Source organism: Equus caballus, chromosome 4 (genome assembly GCF_041296265.1).
Source record: "Equus caballus isolate H_3958 breed thoroughbred chromosome 4, TB-T2T, whole genome shotgun sequence".
Lineage (NCBI taxonomy): Eukaryota > Metazoa > Chordata > Mammalia > Perissodactyla > Equidae > Equus > Equus caballus.
Window position 1 is genome coordinate 64,673,557 of NC_091687.1, and position 16,275 is coordinate 64,689,831.

The following is a 16,275-nucleotide window of genomic DNA, read 5'->3' on the forward strand; positions in this document are numbered from 1 at the left end:
TGAAGAGCTACCTTTTAAAATTCTCTTATTGTTTGAAATAACTTTTCCATTGAGTCTCTTAGGTTTTCTATGTATCTTCAAAAAAATGATAATTGAACCTCTTTCTGATTATGATATATTTTATTTCTTTCTCTTATCTAATGGAATTGACTACTACCTCTAGGATAATGATAAATAGTAGGCAATAAGGGGCATTCTTGTCTTGTTCCTGACTTAAATGGAGTGTATTTAGTCTCTCCCCCTTTACCACGATGTATTTTGAGTTATGTTACAAGTATTTGGGGGCAGCTGTAGAGTTGAGCTTATGGTCTTCTTCTTTTGTGCCCCCACTGTGGTGAATTAGATCAGTAGATTTTCCAGATTGAAGCATCCTTGCATTTACACCCCACTCAGTTGATATGTAGTATTTTTAGTGTGGTGCTGAATTGTTTGCTTATTATTTTTTCCTCAACATTCATAAATGAGATCAGTCAGTAGTTTTGTTGTTGTTGTTCTATCTTTCTCTTGTTTGAGTCTGAGTGCAGCATGGTGATATACTGCTCCTTAGAGGCTGGGTAGAATCCAGCTGGGCATCCGTCTGGTCTTCATCCTTCTTGCTGCTGGGTCTTTGACAGCTTTCTCTATTTCTTCTGTTTTAGATGTCTCTTGTGTCTTGGCCAGTTTTTTGTTTTTTTTTTAATTTTTAGAGGAAGATTTGCCCTAAGCTAACATCTGTTGCCAGTCTTCCTCCTTTTTCCCCAAAGCCCCAGTGCATAGTTGTGTATAGTTTTAAGTTCTTCTGGTTCTTCTATATGAGCCGCTGCCACAGCATGGCTACTGACAGATGAGTGATGTGGTTCCACCTGGGAACTGAACTCGGGCCACTGAAGTGGGGCACGCTGAGCTTTAACCACTAGGCCAGCAGGGCTGGCTCTGTCACTTGCTTTTTGACCACAGTGACAGTTTGGCTGGGTATAAACTTTTGAGTCATGCATTATTTCTCTGGGATCTTATGGCTAGTCTCCAAAACTGTATCATTTTTCTTCAGATATCATGTGTCTTTTTAATCTGTAGAATTAAATCTTATTTTTGAAAAGTTTTCTTAAATTATATATTTGAAATTATGTCTTTGAATGTTTATTCTCTTCCATTTATTTATGTCTTTTATCAGAGAAACCAATGATCTTTTTTGTCTGTCTTCCCTATCTATCAGTTTCTCTCTAATCCTTTTAAATTTTTTTCCATTTCCATTTCATTTTGGTCGTTTTTCTCAATTCTCAGTGTATTTTCAACAGAACCTGTTTTCTCCGGGCTCCTTCTAGTGGGGTCTTCCTTTTTCTCTTTCTCTTCTGCCACATTATATTTCATCTTCTGTGGTCCTGCTAATCTTCTCAGAGTCCTTATCTCTTTTCTTTGAGTCCTTATTTTAAAAGGATACTTGTTGCACTAAATTCTTTCAGTTAATAATTATATACCTTATCACAGTTCTCATATGCTTCCAGCAGTATTTTTCTGATAAGTGTTCTTCGTCTGTCATCTGTCCTTTGTCCTATTCTTTTCCCCACTTTTTTTGTAGTTTCTTTGTATAGATCTGATACTGGTTCCTTTTTTTATTATTCATCTTAGAATGAGTTGAATTCTTCTTGGACCAACTGTTTGCGGAAGATTTACTTGAGGAGAAGACCAGGGGAGGTTCCAGACCAGCAAGAATCCTCTTTGGCTCTGGCAGGTGCTCATTATGATGGCGAGTGAGAGAGAGAGAGAGGGGGCGATGGGTGGCTTTAAAGCTGCTGGAGATTCACTCTCTCCTTCACCCCACCTTATTTCCAGAGTGCACCTGCTGAAATGGCTTATTGTTGCCATCTTCCCTGCTCCCTGGTGAGTCTAAGGTCCACGCCACTCCTGCACCATCCTACGCACCCTTTTCCATTATTCTAAACAAGTGTTGGTGGATCTTCCTCACGGAGGAGCCAGTGCTTCCCGCTTCGGAGAATGGCACTGTGCAGGCTTTGTCTGAGGTCTGCAGCCACAGGAGTACTCTCTACAACATCTTACCGGTACCCCGTATTTGATCATCCTGAGCCTTGGGCAGTTCTGTCTCATTTATTGAAGTTCAGAGTTACAGAAATCTAGTTTTTACCCCCAAAAATTAGTTTATATTTTTTTGTTGTGTTTTGTTTACTTACCAGATCACTGGTTTATTGTAAAAGGATATAACTCAGGAGCAGCCGGATGGAAGAGATGCACAGGGCAAAGTATGGGGAAGGGATGCGAGCTTCTGTACCCTCTTCAGGGGCACCACTCTCCCCAAATCTCCATGTGTTCACCAACCCGGAAGCTCGGAGTTTATCTTTCTGAGTTTCCTTTTCCTTATTATTTTGAGATGGTTTCCAAGAAAAGAAAGGAACAGAGATATTTTCATTCCACCATCTGAAAACCAGAAGACCTTCTTGAACTCAACTTTATTTTGAAAAGTGTTTTCTAGTTTAAAAGACGCAAGCTTCCTCTCTGCTGCCCTTTAGGACAAGCATTTCCATTTCCAAGAAGCCGCCATATCCTTGATTAAGAAAATGACATTTCAAAGAACTTTGCTTTTTGGAGAGGATCATATACTATTTTTAATTTCTTTAATATTTATCTCAAAGCAGTATGCATTCGGTTTTCGCACTCATGCAAATTGGGAAAGAAGGAACACTCTTTATCTTTGTATAGATGGAGAAATAGATGGGCATTCAGGACAGAACTAGAGACCAGTTCTCCAAACGATCAAACTATTCCTCTTTGATTACGTGGTTTCCAACAAGCTTTGATTACGTCATTTCTAACAAGCTTTTCTAGTGAGCGCTGTAAGCTTTGAGAACTCAACAGCCAGAATATATTTTATTCCCACACTGATGGTAAGATCTACAGTTGGACAGGAATTTCTCCTGTACATCTCTTCCTTTCTCATTTTAGTTTGTAATATTTTTCTTTAATAATCATTAAGATGATTATTGCATCTGTAGACTCACATAGAACTTACATAATGTGCTGCTGTCAGGGTATGTCTCCATCTTTTGCTTGAGTAGTTGGTGTGATCCCTGCTATATATCTTTTCTATTTCTTCCCCATAGCTACACCAAGGCAATGGTATTTAGCATTACCTTTGCCCTCAGCAAGTCCAAGATACCTAAGATAGTCCCAGCTTTGAACCCTTGAGGAGCCCGTGGTCCAGTGAGGAGAGACACACAGACATGTGAAAAGAAAATTTCACGAGAGCCTAGTACCATAATAAAATTGTGAGCAAAGTACGGTAGGAGCAGTTGGCTCTGCCAGAGGGAGAAGCTGGCACTTGAGTGGGTTTTAAAGGATGAGTAGGAATTTTCCAGGTGGTGAAGGCCATCTCATGCAGCCTAAATAGTGTGGATAAGACAGAGAGATATATAAAGGAAAGATTTGTAAGAAAATGTCACGAGTGTGGTGTGGGTCAAGTACAAGATGCATAGAACGGAGTGGAGGATGAGCTGTAGAACGTGACCCCATAGACAAGAGCCGTCTATGTTACATCGGGGGGTGATGCCCTGTAGTCTGAGGGGTGAGACCTCCAGCCAGTTTAGCAGACTTGGCTGTCAGTGAGCTGTGCGTGCTGCTGTAGGACGGACTCTGCCTGGGGACGCAGATGAGGGGGCTCCTTGCAGCCATAGTTTGAGGTTCTAGCACACAAAGGACTGGAGGTGCTAGCTCTGCTTGGTCTTTCTCTGGCCCAAGCTGAAGCAGTGGGAGTTAGGTGAAAGTACTTAAACTATTCTAAAGTCTCAGAAGTAAAACCTGGAAGGATTTGTCCTGGAGACATGTGCCCTGTGCCACCTCCAGGCTGCGCATTATTTCCTCATTGATTCTCAAACAGCACTTTCAGGAGAACTCGCAATCCGAAGAGAGAAGTTACCCCCTCAGCCTTAGAAAGTGAAAAATACCCTCCTTATCAAATCCAACGTCATAAAATAAATTGAAGAGGTGGGAACTTATTTTGTAAAATAACTCATTATTTTATAACATTGGTTACAGGTTTCCATTGAATAATAAACTCCTTTTTGTGTACTTAGAGCATGCCTCAATTTTCCAAAATTAAAAATGCCATTTCACAGAAGCATAGCTGTTATATAAAAGGAGGCTGGCTTTTGAATGTGTGATTAATATCATGTATTTTTAATAAGCCTGGTTCTTCTTTTAACTAATTCAAAGGCATAAAAAAAAAAAAGATAGGAAATCAATATTTTCTCCTTTCACCTTTGGGAACCACACATGATTTTTATGGCATTTAGCCATAATTTCAACACCTGAGTCAATGATAAGTATTATCAATATCTCCATTTTTCCTTTTGTTAAATACTGTTCAGATATTATTGTGAATTCAGTGAGTGATCTGGGAACAAATTTTTGTTTCAATAAGAGTCTTATAAAAGGAAACCAATTTGTGAGTTCATTGTGGCTGTGACTTACTAGGTTTCATATGAGATTGTGATTAAAGTGTGTCTTCATTTTAGAACTCACATGCATAAGTCTGCCTTCATCTTTTAGGCGTTTCAGCAGATAATTCACTGTAACATCCGGTTGGGGCTGAACAGGTTCAGCCTCAGGAGCTGCTGTCGGGGCTGGAGTTCCTCAGGTGTCAGAAATCCTTCATGTCACCTCTGTGAGAGGTGACTGGGCACTCGGCTTGGTTTCTCTTTGAATTTTGTGCGTCAATTCCAGTTCTAAGACCAGTATGCCATTTTCATGAACCCAGCTTGCTGAAATTAAATGAGTCTACAGAAAAGGACTTTTCAGTAAAGGACACAACTTCCGACTCTGTGGGGCAGAGAGTTTTACCATCCTCTAGAACAGAGCTTTTCAAACTCTAGCGGGCACAGAAATCACTTCTTGATAAGATACTCCCCAGATTCTGACTCAGTCGGTCTGGAGTGGAGACTCTGCCTTTCTCCCATGCTTCCACATTCTAGAGCTACTCCAAGTGTGGTCCCCAGACCAGCAGTGTTGGCCTCACTCGGGAGTGTGTTAGAAATGCAGAGTCTCAGGCCCCACTCAGACCTGCTGAATCAGAATCTACATTTTGACAGGAGACTGATTCATCCTCCGTGAAAGTTTGGGAAGCGTTGCTCTAGGTCACCATTCCCCAAAGCACAAAGGTTTAGGAATCACTAGGAAAACCTGAAATGAGTTTAGATGGTACATCGATGAACATTTTTATTTTAAAAATTATTGTGTTTATTTTTATGATTACCTTCTATTTATGGCAAATGATATTAGTTTTCCATTTACAGTAATAATTTAAAGTATCTTTTATTAAATAAACTTATATAACTAAAAGTAAGTTCAGGTGGCATGTGGATGTGACAAAAATTATGAAAGTCATATGTTTACAAGTGACTTAAGTTAACATGGTGCTTAAGAGTGTGGACTCTGGAGCCAGACACCCCAGGTTTGCATGCTAGCTCCTCCATTAATTCACTGTGTGACTTTGGGTAAGTTTCTTAACCTCTCTGTGCCTCTCTTTGCTCGTTTGAAGAAAGGAGATGATAATGGTATCTATCCAGTGGGGGTGTTGTGGGGCTTAAATGGGTAATATATGAAAAGCTCTAAAAACAGTGCCTGACACACATTAAGGGCTGTGTCAAAGCTCAATTTGTTTTTCTATCATCTAGAATATGAATGTTAAAGGATCTTTTATGCTGTGCTCTTTATTTCCTCCTACCCTGTCTCGGCTTCCCTGCTTACTCAGGCCAACATGCCCCATCTCCCCAAAAAGGCTACATATTTCCAGGACTTTTATACCATTGAGGAGAGTGAGAGTAGAATCTTCCGTGTGGCCTGTCAGAGGACAGCCGTAACAGAGAGAGGTGGTGTGCGGGGCATGAGATCTTACAAGTGGAAAGTCCCGGGAGAGAGCTATGCCCAAAGAATTCACTCATTAAACTATGAGGATGGGGCCGGCCTGGTGGCCAAGTGGTCAAGTTCGCATCGTCCACTTCGGGAGCCCAGGGTTCGCTGGTTCAGATAGTAGTCTTGGATCTATGCACCACTCATCAGGCCATACTGTGGCAGCATCCAACACAGAAGAACTAGAATGACCTACAACTGGGATATACAACTATGATACTGTGGCTTTAGGGAGAAAAAAAAAAGAGGAAGATTGGCAACAGATGTTAGCTCAGGGCCAATCTTCCTCACCAAAAAAAAAAAAAAAAAAAAAAAAGAAAGAACCAAAATACAAGGGTTAAAACTTTGAAAAAAAAAAAGCAGTGAGGAAGTGACCACTCGTAAATCATTTTCACCATCACCTGAAGAGAAGGTTTTTTAAAAAAAAAAAATCCCTTTATTATTTTCCTTGTAGTTTTGGCAACTTTACCACGTGTTTTTTGAGAACATTTTTATGTGTGCCTTGAATGCTTATCGGCTTGTGGTTTGTGATTTCCTGGCTGCAGGGCACCTTTGATAAACAAATGACTGATCTGTCAGGTGGCAGGACCCTGCCGGGACCATAATGTGAGAAATGGTTGCCTCCTGGGGCTCATGCACCTTTATTTTATTAGTTCAGAGGTGAGAAATCTCTGCTCTCCCCCCACCCCACTCCAGAGCCAAATAAGCGAGAGACTCAATGGGACAGCATCAAAGCATAAAAAGTTATGAGTGCAGAGACCCTTGTTTTCAGGTTCCTATTGAAAGGTATTTTTAGAACCAGCCAAAGATGCTTTTGCCAAATAGCAGCAGTAATCCTTCTTGCTTATATTTTTAAAATAGGCCCGTTTTCTATTTGTGAACAGCTGTAATGTGTCAAACTCTTGGGGGAAAAAAAGTGAGTATGAAGTTTCGACACAAGTAACCAGTGTGTCAAAGCATTTACTGTGGGTTATTTCTCTTTGAGATAACTCACAAAGCCCCGTTGGTATAGATACATATATAACTTTTTATGTTAATGAGATAGGCAAGCCCAGTCCACGTCTGTTTCTGAATGAGTACAGACAAGACCAATCAGGTGAGGAATGAGCAGGAGCAGAGTGGGAGGAAGGAGAGTCACCTACACCAAGGGGGCATCCGTCCTCTGCCCCCGCCCCAGCCCCAGTAACTCCCCGTGAGCAGGTTGTGCTATGACAGTCTGTGGGTCCTGCAGACATGTTCTGTTGGCCCACTGGTTTTTAAAAATGCTTTTTGAATTAATTACCCACATTTCAAAACTGGGTTTCACACAGAAATCCAGATTTGGGAGCTTTTGGAAAAAAAATGGGAGGATCTGGCCAATACTAGGCTTGGGTTCCCACTGAATAGCAATCAGCCAGAGCTGAGAGGAGGCCTCCCGCCCCAGACCCAGGCCGTCACTCCTGTTAGCCAGGCCCCTCCACGACTTGTGCATCCATTATTTCCTCACCTCTGAGTTCATAGACACAAGTCAGCTCCCTGCCTGCAAGGGATGCTGGGAAAAGGAGTTCTTGGCTTCTGGCTGGGGAGGCAGGACTCATGATGTGAAAAATTCCTTGGGCATAGGAAAAGCGTCCAAAAGATGGCAGATGGCCGCAACAAGACATGTGCACCCCTACCCTGGGAAGGAGACACTTGCAGAACAGTGTAGCAGCATTGAAGCCCCTCTGGGATCCAGCCCATACCAGCCTCCCAGGCCGCTTGATTCTCCCACTTCTGTATCTCTGCTTACATGCTACTTCTTCTAACCAGACTCCTATAGCCACGTTTTTACCTGTTGAAACTGTGATAGCTTCTGCCAGACGTTTATTTCTTGTCCCCCACTCCTCGTGTTTGAATTGATGATGACGTGCCTTAGCACACTGACCCTCTCTCCGGGCACTTATCTACTCCAGCTTTTATTACCATTATTGGTGGCAGTGAAGGTGGCGGTGGTGTGATGATGATAAATACAGCTTCCAATTACGTCTGCTGTGTGGCAGGACCCATGTGTTCTTCATATAAAGGATTTGTTTTAATCCAGATAAGAAACTAAGAATCAAGCATTATAGCTATTTCACAAGTAAAGAAAATAAGACCCACTGAGGTAAGCGACTTGACCAAGGTCACACAGCAGGGAAAATGAGGTAGAAATAGAACCCAGGTCTGCCTAGAGGTCAGAGGTCTCTCTAGGACCAGCTCTGTCCCCTACATTTGGGCTCTCATGCACAAGTGCCTCTTAGTTCTGTTGAATATCTAACCTGAATTTCCATGCTGTTATTCAGAGTTATTTCATGAGTTGGGAAAAAATAGAAAAGCCTTTGAGAATCTGGCTTTTTAATCCTAAACAATTTTTAATAGGTTGCAGAGCAAAATAACATTTTTAAATGTGTCAGGAGAGCACAAAGCATCAAAGAGCTCATAGGTACAGCCTGTGACTTCCCGGAGCTCTGCATTCTCAGCTGTCAGATCTTAACTTCTCTAGATAATTGCTTAATTATTATATCTGTCAAGAAAAAGCCGTCACCACCGTCAAGTACTGCATATAAAAATATCCTTTAATCCTGGAGCTTGAAAGATCATTCCTGTGATTTCAGCAAGACAGAAGGCCGGTGGCCCCTGGTCATTCTCAGATTCTTATGGATAAAACTGGATGGGGAGCAAGGATGCTTAGGTTAGGGAGGAGCATGTGGAAGAATTATACTTAGCTCTGTGAGATCCCTTTTACTTGAGAGTCTTTGCAGATATTTTTTAAATCTTTGCAAAATGGAAGCAGAGAAGTAATACAACCTGAATTATACTAAGGTAGTAAAACAAAGAAGTGAGGTTTTGAATCAGAAAGGCCAGGGCTTTAGCTCAGCTCCAATACTCTTTCTGAAATTTAACAGAAACTACATAACGTCTCTGGGACAAAATTTAGCAATCTATTTTATGGAAACATGAGTCTCTACCATAAGAGTTGTTGAGAGGAATAAATGAAATGATGTATTAAAAGTACCTGATGCAGTACTGAGCACATATAGGATGTTCAAAAAGTTATACGGGGGGCCGGCCTGGTGGTGTAGTGGTTAAGTTCATGTGCTCTGCTTCAGTGGCCTGGGGTTCATGGGTTCGGATCCTGGGTGTGGACCTACACGCCGCTCATCAAACCTTGCTGTGGCAGTGTCCCACATACAAGAAATGGAGGAGGATTGGCACAGATGTTAGCTCAGGGCCAGCCTCCCTCAGCAAAAAAGAGGAAGATTGGCAGCAGTTAGCTCAGGGCTAATCTTCCTCAAAAAAAAAAGAACAAAGCAAACAAACAAAAAGTTACACAGTCAATCTTCATCATTCACTGGTTCCATAGTTTGCAAATCACCTACTCGCTAAGGCGCTTTTGTGATCATTTGCAGAGTGGCAAAAACATGAGTGGCCCGTTGTACAGGTTCCCAGCTGAGGTTGAACAAGGCAACACTCTGCCTTCTCATTTCAGCTCTCATGCTGTAAACAAGTGTCCTTTTCACATTCTATCTAGTGCCATGTTTTTCAAATTTTTGTGCTTATTGGTGATTTTGCTGTTTTAAACGCCCCCGCCCCAAGTGTAATGTTGAAGTGCTGTCTCATGTTCTTGAGTGCAAGAGGGCTGCCATGTGCCTCATGGAGAAGGTGTGTGTGTTAGGTAAGCTTCGTTCAGGTGTGAGTTCCAGTGCTGTTGGCCATAGTTCAATGTTAATGAATCAACAGTATACATTAAATAAGGTATCGTTAAGCAGAAACACACATAAAACAAGATTAGATATTAATGAGTTGACAAAAATCTCGTGACCAGATGTTCACAGGAACCTAACCTTGTATTTCTCCTAGGAGCAAAGGTTCAGTATTTGCTAAATCAGTTTCGTGGCAACATTATAGAACATTGCTACCACGAATAATGAGAATTGGCTGTATTCTATTTAGTTCCTATATTAGATTGGTTCAATAGTAGTAGCTATAATAGATTAACTCCAAACTCTCCATGGCTTGATGGTCTTCTCCAATGATCAGCTCAGGCCCCTCTTGGGAACTTATATGAAAACTATCATGGACTCTTTACCCCCAAAACTGAACTTATACATATATTTTATATGGTTTAAACTTCTTATACAATTTTAGGGGATTCTTAACCCTGATGAAAACAGCCTGGTACCATACATCCAGCAATTGCTCTCATAGGTACATGCCCAAACGAATTGAAAGCAGAATCTCGAAGAGATGTTTGTACACCAGTGTTCCCAGTAGCACTATTCACAATACCTAAAAGGTGGAAGCAAGCCAAGTATCCATCAACAGATGAATGGATAAACAAAATGGGGTGGATACATACAATGGAATAATAAGGAATGAAATTCTGACCCATGCTACAACGGGAAGGAACCTTGAAGACATTGTGTTAAGTGAAATAAGCCAGATGCAAAAGGACAAATACTGTGTGGTTCCGTTTATTTGAGGTACTAGAATAAGCAAATTCACGGTGACAGAAAGTAGAGTAGAAATTACCAGGGGCTAGGGGAAGAGGAATGGGAAGTTATTGGTTAATGGATACACAGTTTTTGTTTGGGATGAAGAAAAAGTTCTAGAAATGGGTAGTGGTGATGATTGCACAACATCGTGAATGTACTTAATGCCACTGAATTGTATACTTTAAAAATGTTAAATGATAAGTTTTATGTTAAGTATATTTCACGACAGTAAAAAAAAAAAATCACACTGATAAGAGGCTGGACTTTGGAGCCTGAGAAGCCTGGGTTTCGATCTCCAGTCTACCAGTTACTAGCTAGGTGTGACTTTGGGCAGAGTGCTTAATAACTCTGAATGTTGTTTTCCTTACCTATAAAATTGGGAATAAACTACTGACCTTAGAAGATTGTTATGGAAATTAATGTCATCAGCCTGTTATATAGTAGCCACTATATAAAAAGGTAAAGACAACTAACATATATTAAGTAAGCAAAATCCAGTGGACTATATTAAGAATAAAGCACCATGTGACATACTTGCTTTTTACCTCTAGGAGATAAGAATATTAACATGGAGTAATATAAATTCCGTTAGATTTTAAAGTTAAAGAAACGGAGACACAGACCTTATCCTGGCCTTCTAGTGACTAAAGAGACAGAAGGAATGCAAAATCTCTGCTGTCTAAGTCTGATGCTAATTTCTGTTTCTGCTTAAATTATTTTTAGATCCGTGTATAGGTTTTCCTCAACTTGTAAACTGTGGGATTTTTTTTAGTACAGGTTATAAGCCTTTGCAGTGTGTTTTGATATGGCTTCTAAAGCACATGTCCACATCCACACACACACACACATTTATCTGGAGATTAGACGTCCTACGGCAGTAACTGTTTGAAACTTAACTGTATTTGCAGAATTGTTCCAAAGAGCCCTCTGTGCAGCAAGTACCAGATATAAAGTCTATGCAGAGGAGAGGTGGCATGCCCCCCCCCCACCATGATTGTATAGAAATAACAATACAGGAACAGCAAGAAAAGGGTTGACAGTAGAGAAGGATCAGGAAAATGACTCATGCCCTGTGTAAGCCTCACTCAAGATTGACGTCATGAGCAACACTGAACCTGTGACATTCAGAAAAGGTTACGTTTCGTTGTGTTTGCTCTGCTTAGGAAAATGGGAGTATGAGCAGAATATTTTTAAATTGCTTCAGAAATGATAAAACTAAAAGTTTAATGGTAAAGAGTAGAATTCAGTTTTTTGGAGAAATCATTGTGGAATGAGATGTTGCTCTTTATGTAGTCTATATTGAGACACAGATAGCTCAATTTTATCTGTTTCATCACCTAATTCTCTCTAAAATCTGGCTACTTCTTTCAGTCTCCAGCACTTGACACAATGCCTGCCTCACAGTGGGCACACAGTATTTATTGAAAGAATGAATGGACAAGCGAAAGTATGAAATAGCTGTAATATGCATGTCTGCATGACATATATTACGTGTGCATGAATAAAGACATCCAAGTTTAAAACTCTCCCTTTTCTCTGTTTCAGAGCAGAAACCATTCTCTTGGGACCATTCATAAGCAAGGGACACCAACACTGTGACATATGCCAGTGCCACCGCCTCCGCCACCACCTCCTCCTCCTCTGCCTCCGCCTCCTCCACCTCTGGGGGCTCCTCCCCCTCCCCCACCATCAGTGCCCCCGGTAAGACCTGTTTTTCAGTCTGGTTTACTGTCGCCTCTGGGGGCTCCTCCCCCTCCCCCACCATCAGTGCCCCCAGTAAGACCTGTTTTTCAGTCTGGTTTACTGTCGCGCATAAGCTGCTTTGAATACACTTAAGCAGAAGGTTTTAAATGTTCAGAACAAGTCACCTCCTAGCTCTGCTATGACAGGTGGCATCTTAGGTAGCTGGCCCTAGCGGCTCCAAGGTCTGATTCCAAACCAGCCAGCCTGGGTATTTCTCTCCCTGTTTCTTGGCAGCTTCCACCGTCTACTTTAGTATCTCCTACAGACGTCTCCATAATTTTTCTTCCAATTCCTGCTGCTCGATTCAGGCTTCCCAAGTCTCTCTAAGCAATGCTTCCACCTCACTGGAAAGCTCAGATGAGAAGACAGGCCGTGCCCAAGTGCACAGTCAATGAGGCGTGCTGCCAAGTCAAGTTCCAGTGCGTAATCTGCATGGTGATAATGATAGCTTGGGTTTCAGTTGCCTGTTTCTGGGCCCAAGTAAGAGAAGTGTCATAGGAAAATCTCTAAATGAAATTTCCCTATCTACATAAGACTGACGTTAGTCTATTGCAGTTTGTGTTACGGAATACTCTCTCTTGGTTTAATAGTTTGGTTTGGGTTTAGAAGGAGAGGCACAGAGGGTGGTTATTTTGCTTTAGAATAGGGGTGCTCATCCCTGGCCCCGCTGACATTTGGGGTCAGGTAATTTTTGCCATGGAGGGTTATCTTGTGCATTGTAGGATGTTTAGCAACATCCTTGGTCTGTACTCACTGGATGCCGTAGCACTCCCAATTGTGACAATCGAAAATGTCCCCAGTCATCACCAAATGTCCCCTGGGGGGTAAAATCACCCCCCTACACACACTGTTTTAGAATGTTAGTGCTTAATGCTTACAGCAAACCTTTCCTCTGGGGAAAACCTGGAGCATTTCTCACACCCTCATCCTCCACGCACTTCAGAGAGCGAGGTCTAGATGGAACCACAGCTCCTGTCTTCAGTGGAAGATGAAAGATACAGATGCCACCGGCGATACGGCACGCAGACGCAGGGCTGCCTAGGGACCATATGAGCTCAGTCGGCAGCAGCCAGGATTAGAGCCTAACCTGCCATCCTCCCCTGGGGCGCACCCCACTCCTCAGATGCATGGATGACAGGGCCATGGGGAGTATTGCTTACGAAGAGAGGGCCTGATGCCCCACCGCCCGGCCACAGGCCTTGGTGAGAGCCAGACTATGCCTAGGATGTCATCCTCTGTGATGTTAGCTTTGCCCACCAGCCATATTTGAAGTGCCAGGGACGTAGACCTGCCTGAAACTTGGCCCTTGCCCTTGAAGAGAGTGGAAGAAAGCACATAACGTGAGTTGTATCTGAAAGCTCTCTAACCAATATATAGAAAGAATAGGGGGTGGCTCCATGACTGAGTGGTTAAGTTCATGCCCCCTCTGCTTCTGCAGTCTGGGGTTCACGGGTTTGGTTCCTGGGCGCGGACTAGCACTGCTCATCAGGCTATGCTGAGGCAGTGTCCCTCACAGCACAACCAGAAGGACCTACAATTGGGATGTACAACTAGGTACTGGGGGGGCTTTGGGGAGGGGAAAAAAAGGAAGATTGGCAACAGATGTTAGCTCAGGGTCAGTCTTCCTTGCCAAAAAAACAAAAAGCATACCTTTAAAAAAAAAGAATAAATATTGAAGTCCCACTGCTGAATTTGACCCCACGAGGGATAAAGGAGATGAATAAAAGAAAGGAACAATTTGTAAGTGAAGGAAACATACATGAAACTATCATATGGCTCTTACACAGACTTGCTAGCACTGAAGAAGTACAACTTACAATAACTTCAAATACCACAATACACCCATAAACTTAGCCAGAATAAATAAACTTGTCAAAACCTATATTGTTGAGGATTTGAGGAAATAAGCCCTTTTAAATATTGCTGGTGATACACAAATACCTGGGACTCAATAAATGTTGAATGAGTCTTTCTGGAGTGTTCTCTGGCAGAAAACAATAAACCTGAATGTGTGATATCTTTTCCCCTAGTAATTGAGGAGTTTTACTTTTGAGACTGACTAGGGGCTGGCCCTGTGGCCGAGTGGTTAAGTTCACGTGCTCTGCTTCCACAGCCCAGGGTTCACCGGTTTGGATCCTGGGCGTGGACCTATCACTATTCATCAGGCCATGCTGAGGTGGCGTCCCGCATAGCAGAACTAGAGGGACCTACAACTATGTACTGGGGGCTTTGGGGGAAAAAACGAAAAAAAAAAGAATTTAACCCTGAAGGAACCCAAAAGAATTTATACAAGAATGTGCACAGCAATGCTATTTATTCTAGTGAAAAATTACATCTTAAATGGTTTATGAGAACTAAATGAAATGTATTATGTCATGCTGTTAATTAAAAATTGCATTATGCCATAGTGTTAATTAAAACTTACATTTATAACTGTACTGATTATGGAAAGTAGATATGGAATGATGGATTAAAAACAACACACATTTTGTGCATAATGAAATCAACTATATATGTAATAAATAACAAAGATCAGAAGAGAATTTTGAATGCTGATAATAAAATATTAAATTTCATTAGGGAAGGCTTTCTCTTTGAAGATGCTTAAATTTATAACAAACAAAATAATTCTACAAACAAACAAAATAATTCTACAAACAAACAAAAATAATTCTACACTTCGTTAATTTTTTGCATTCCTAATTTTTTTTTTTTTTTGCATCTATCTCGTGGAGGAACAGATCAATTTAGGAGGAAAATAGCCATGTAAATTTCAATATTTCTTAGAACACATTTTTCTGCAATCTGAGAAATATATTTACAATCCATATTAAAGGCAAAGAATTAACATCCTTAATGTATAAAGAGCTCTTGCATATCAGTATGGAAAGGATGAATAGAAAAACGGGCACAGGATATGACCAGGTGGAAGAAATACACGTTTCAACCTCACTACAATTGCATAAACACAAATGAAAATAATGAAAAACCATTTTCATCTATCAATTTGGTGATGGTACTTTTTAAATGTTGGCTAGAGTGTTAGGAACTAGGCTCTTATAACTCTTAATGGGAACAAAAGTTGGTATAATTCCCTAAAACACAGTTTGTTGATATAGATCATAACCCTTTAAAAAATGCATATACTCTACGACTCAGTTTCACATCAAGTAATTTTCTTTAAGTAACTAATCATAGATGTACAGACATATTTAGCTGTAGGATATTAGTGAAAGCATTATTTGTAATAGCAACCAAAAAAGAAAAGAAAGTAAGTTTTTAATACCAGGAGATTCAATAAATAAATGATTATGCAGTCCACAAAATGGTATACGAGGCAGCCATTAAAACTCCTATCAAAATTATTTTGTAACTTCCAGTGTAATGATTGACTCAGGCCAAGATCATCCATAAAAGCTAAAACACTTAGTGAAAGGTTTTTGAGGAACAGGATGTCCACAGGATCCCAAGTAGCACCCAGAGATTACTTCTAATTGCAGAGGAGAAAATTTACCTTTAAAATGGATCAAACTTAGTGTCACCTGTAATAGAATGACCTCATATCACAAGGCTTTTACTGTGATGCAGCAAGAAATACGTAGCTTCACCCAGCATCAACCTGCCAAAAGTGAATGTCCTCTGGGCAAGCACTGGCACACATCCAGCACATGGGACCTTCTACAACAGAGATTGGCAAACTAGAGCAGAGCCCACGGTCCAGTTTTTGTATAGTGCACGAGCTAAGAATGGCTTTTACATTTTCAAACGCTTGAAAAAAATCAAAAGAAAAATAATATTTTGTGACACATGAAAATTATATGAAATTCAAATTTTAGTCTGTAAATCAAGTTTTTCTGAACTGCGGCCATGCTCATTCACTTACGTATTGTCTATGGCTGCTTTTGTGCTATAGTGGCAGAACACCAATTAAACAACTTGTTATTCCCCCAAAAAAGAATTCCATTCTTCTCGCTAGTTATCCTGTATTTTTTTTTTTTTAAAGATTTTATTTTTTCCTTTTTCTCCCCAGAGCCCCCCGGTACATAGTTGTGTATTCTTCGTTGTGGGTCCTTCTAGTTGTGGCATGTGGGACGCTGCCTCAGCGTGGTTTGATGAGCAGTGCCATGTCCGCACCCAGGATTCG

General features: G+C 41.1%; 1 protein-coding gene across 2 annotated transcripts in view; it reads left to right on the forward strand.

Moving 5' to 3' along the window:
* The window catches only part of WIPF3 (WAS/WASL interacting protein family member 3), a 91,019-nt gene that overhangs the window by 11,872 nt on the left and 62,872 nt on the right, over window positions 1-16,275 (forward strand). For both annotated transcript variants that reach the window (XM_023639447.2, XM_023639448.2), the window contains one exon: window positions 11,934-12,089. In XM_023639447.2, coding sequence (XP_023495215.2) covers window positions 11,991-12,089 — 99 coding nt within the window. In that variant the 5' untranslated portion in view covers window positions 11,934-11,990. The remainder of the gene's footprint in view (window positions 1-11,933; window positions 12,090-16,275) is intronic.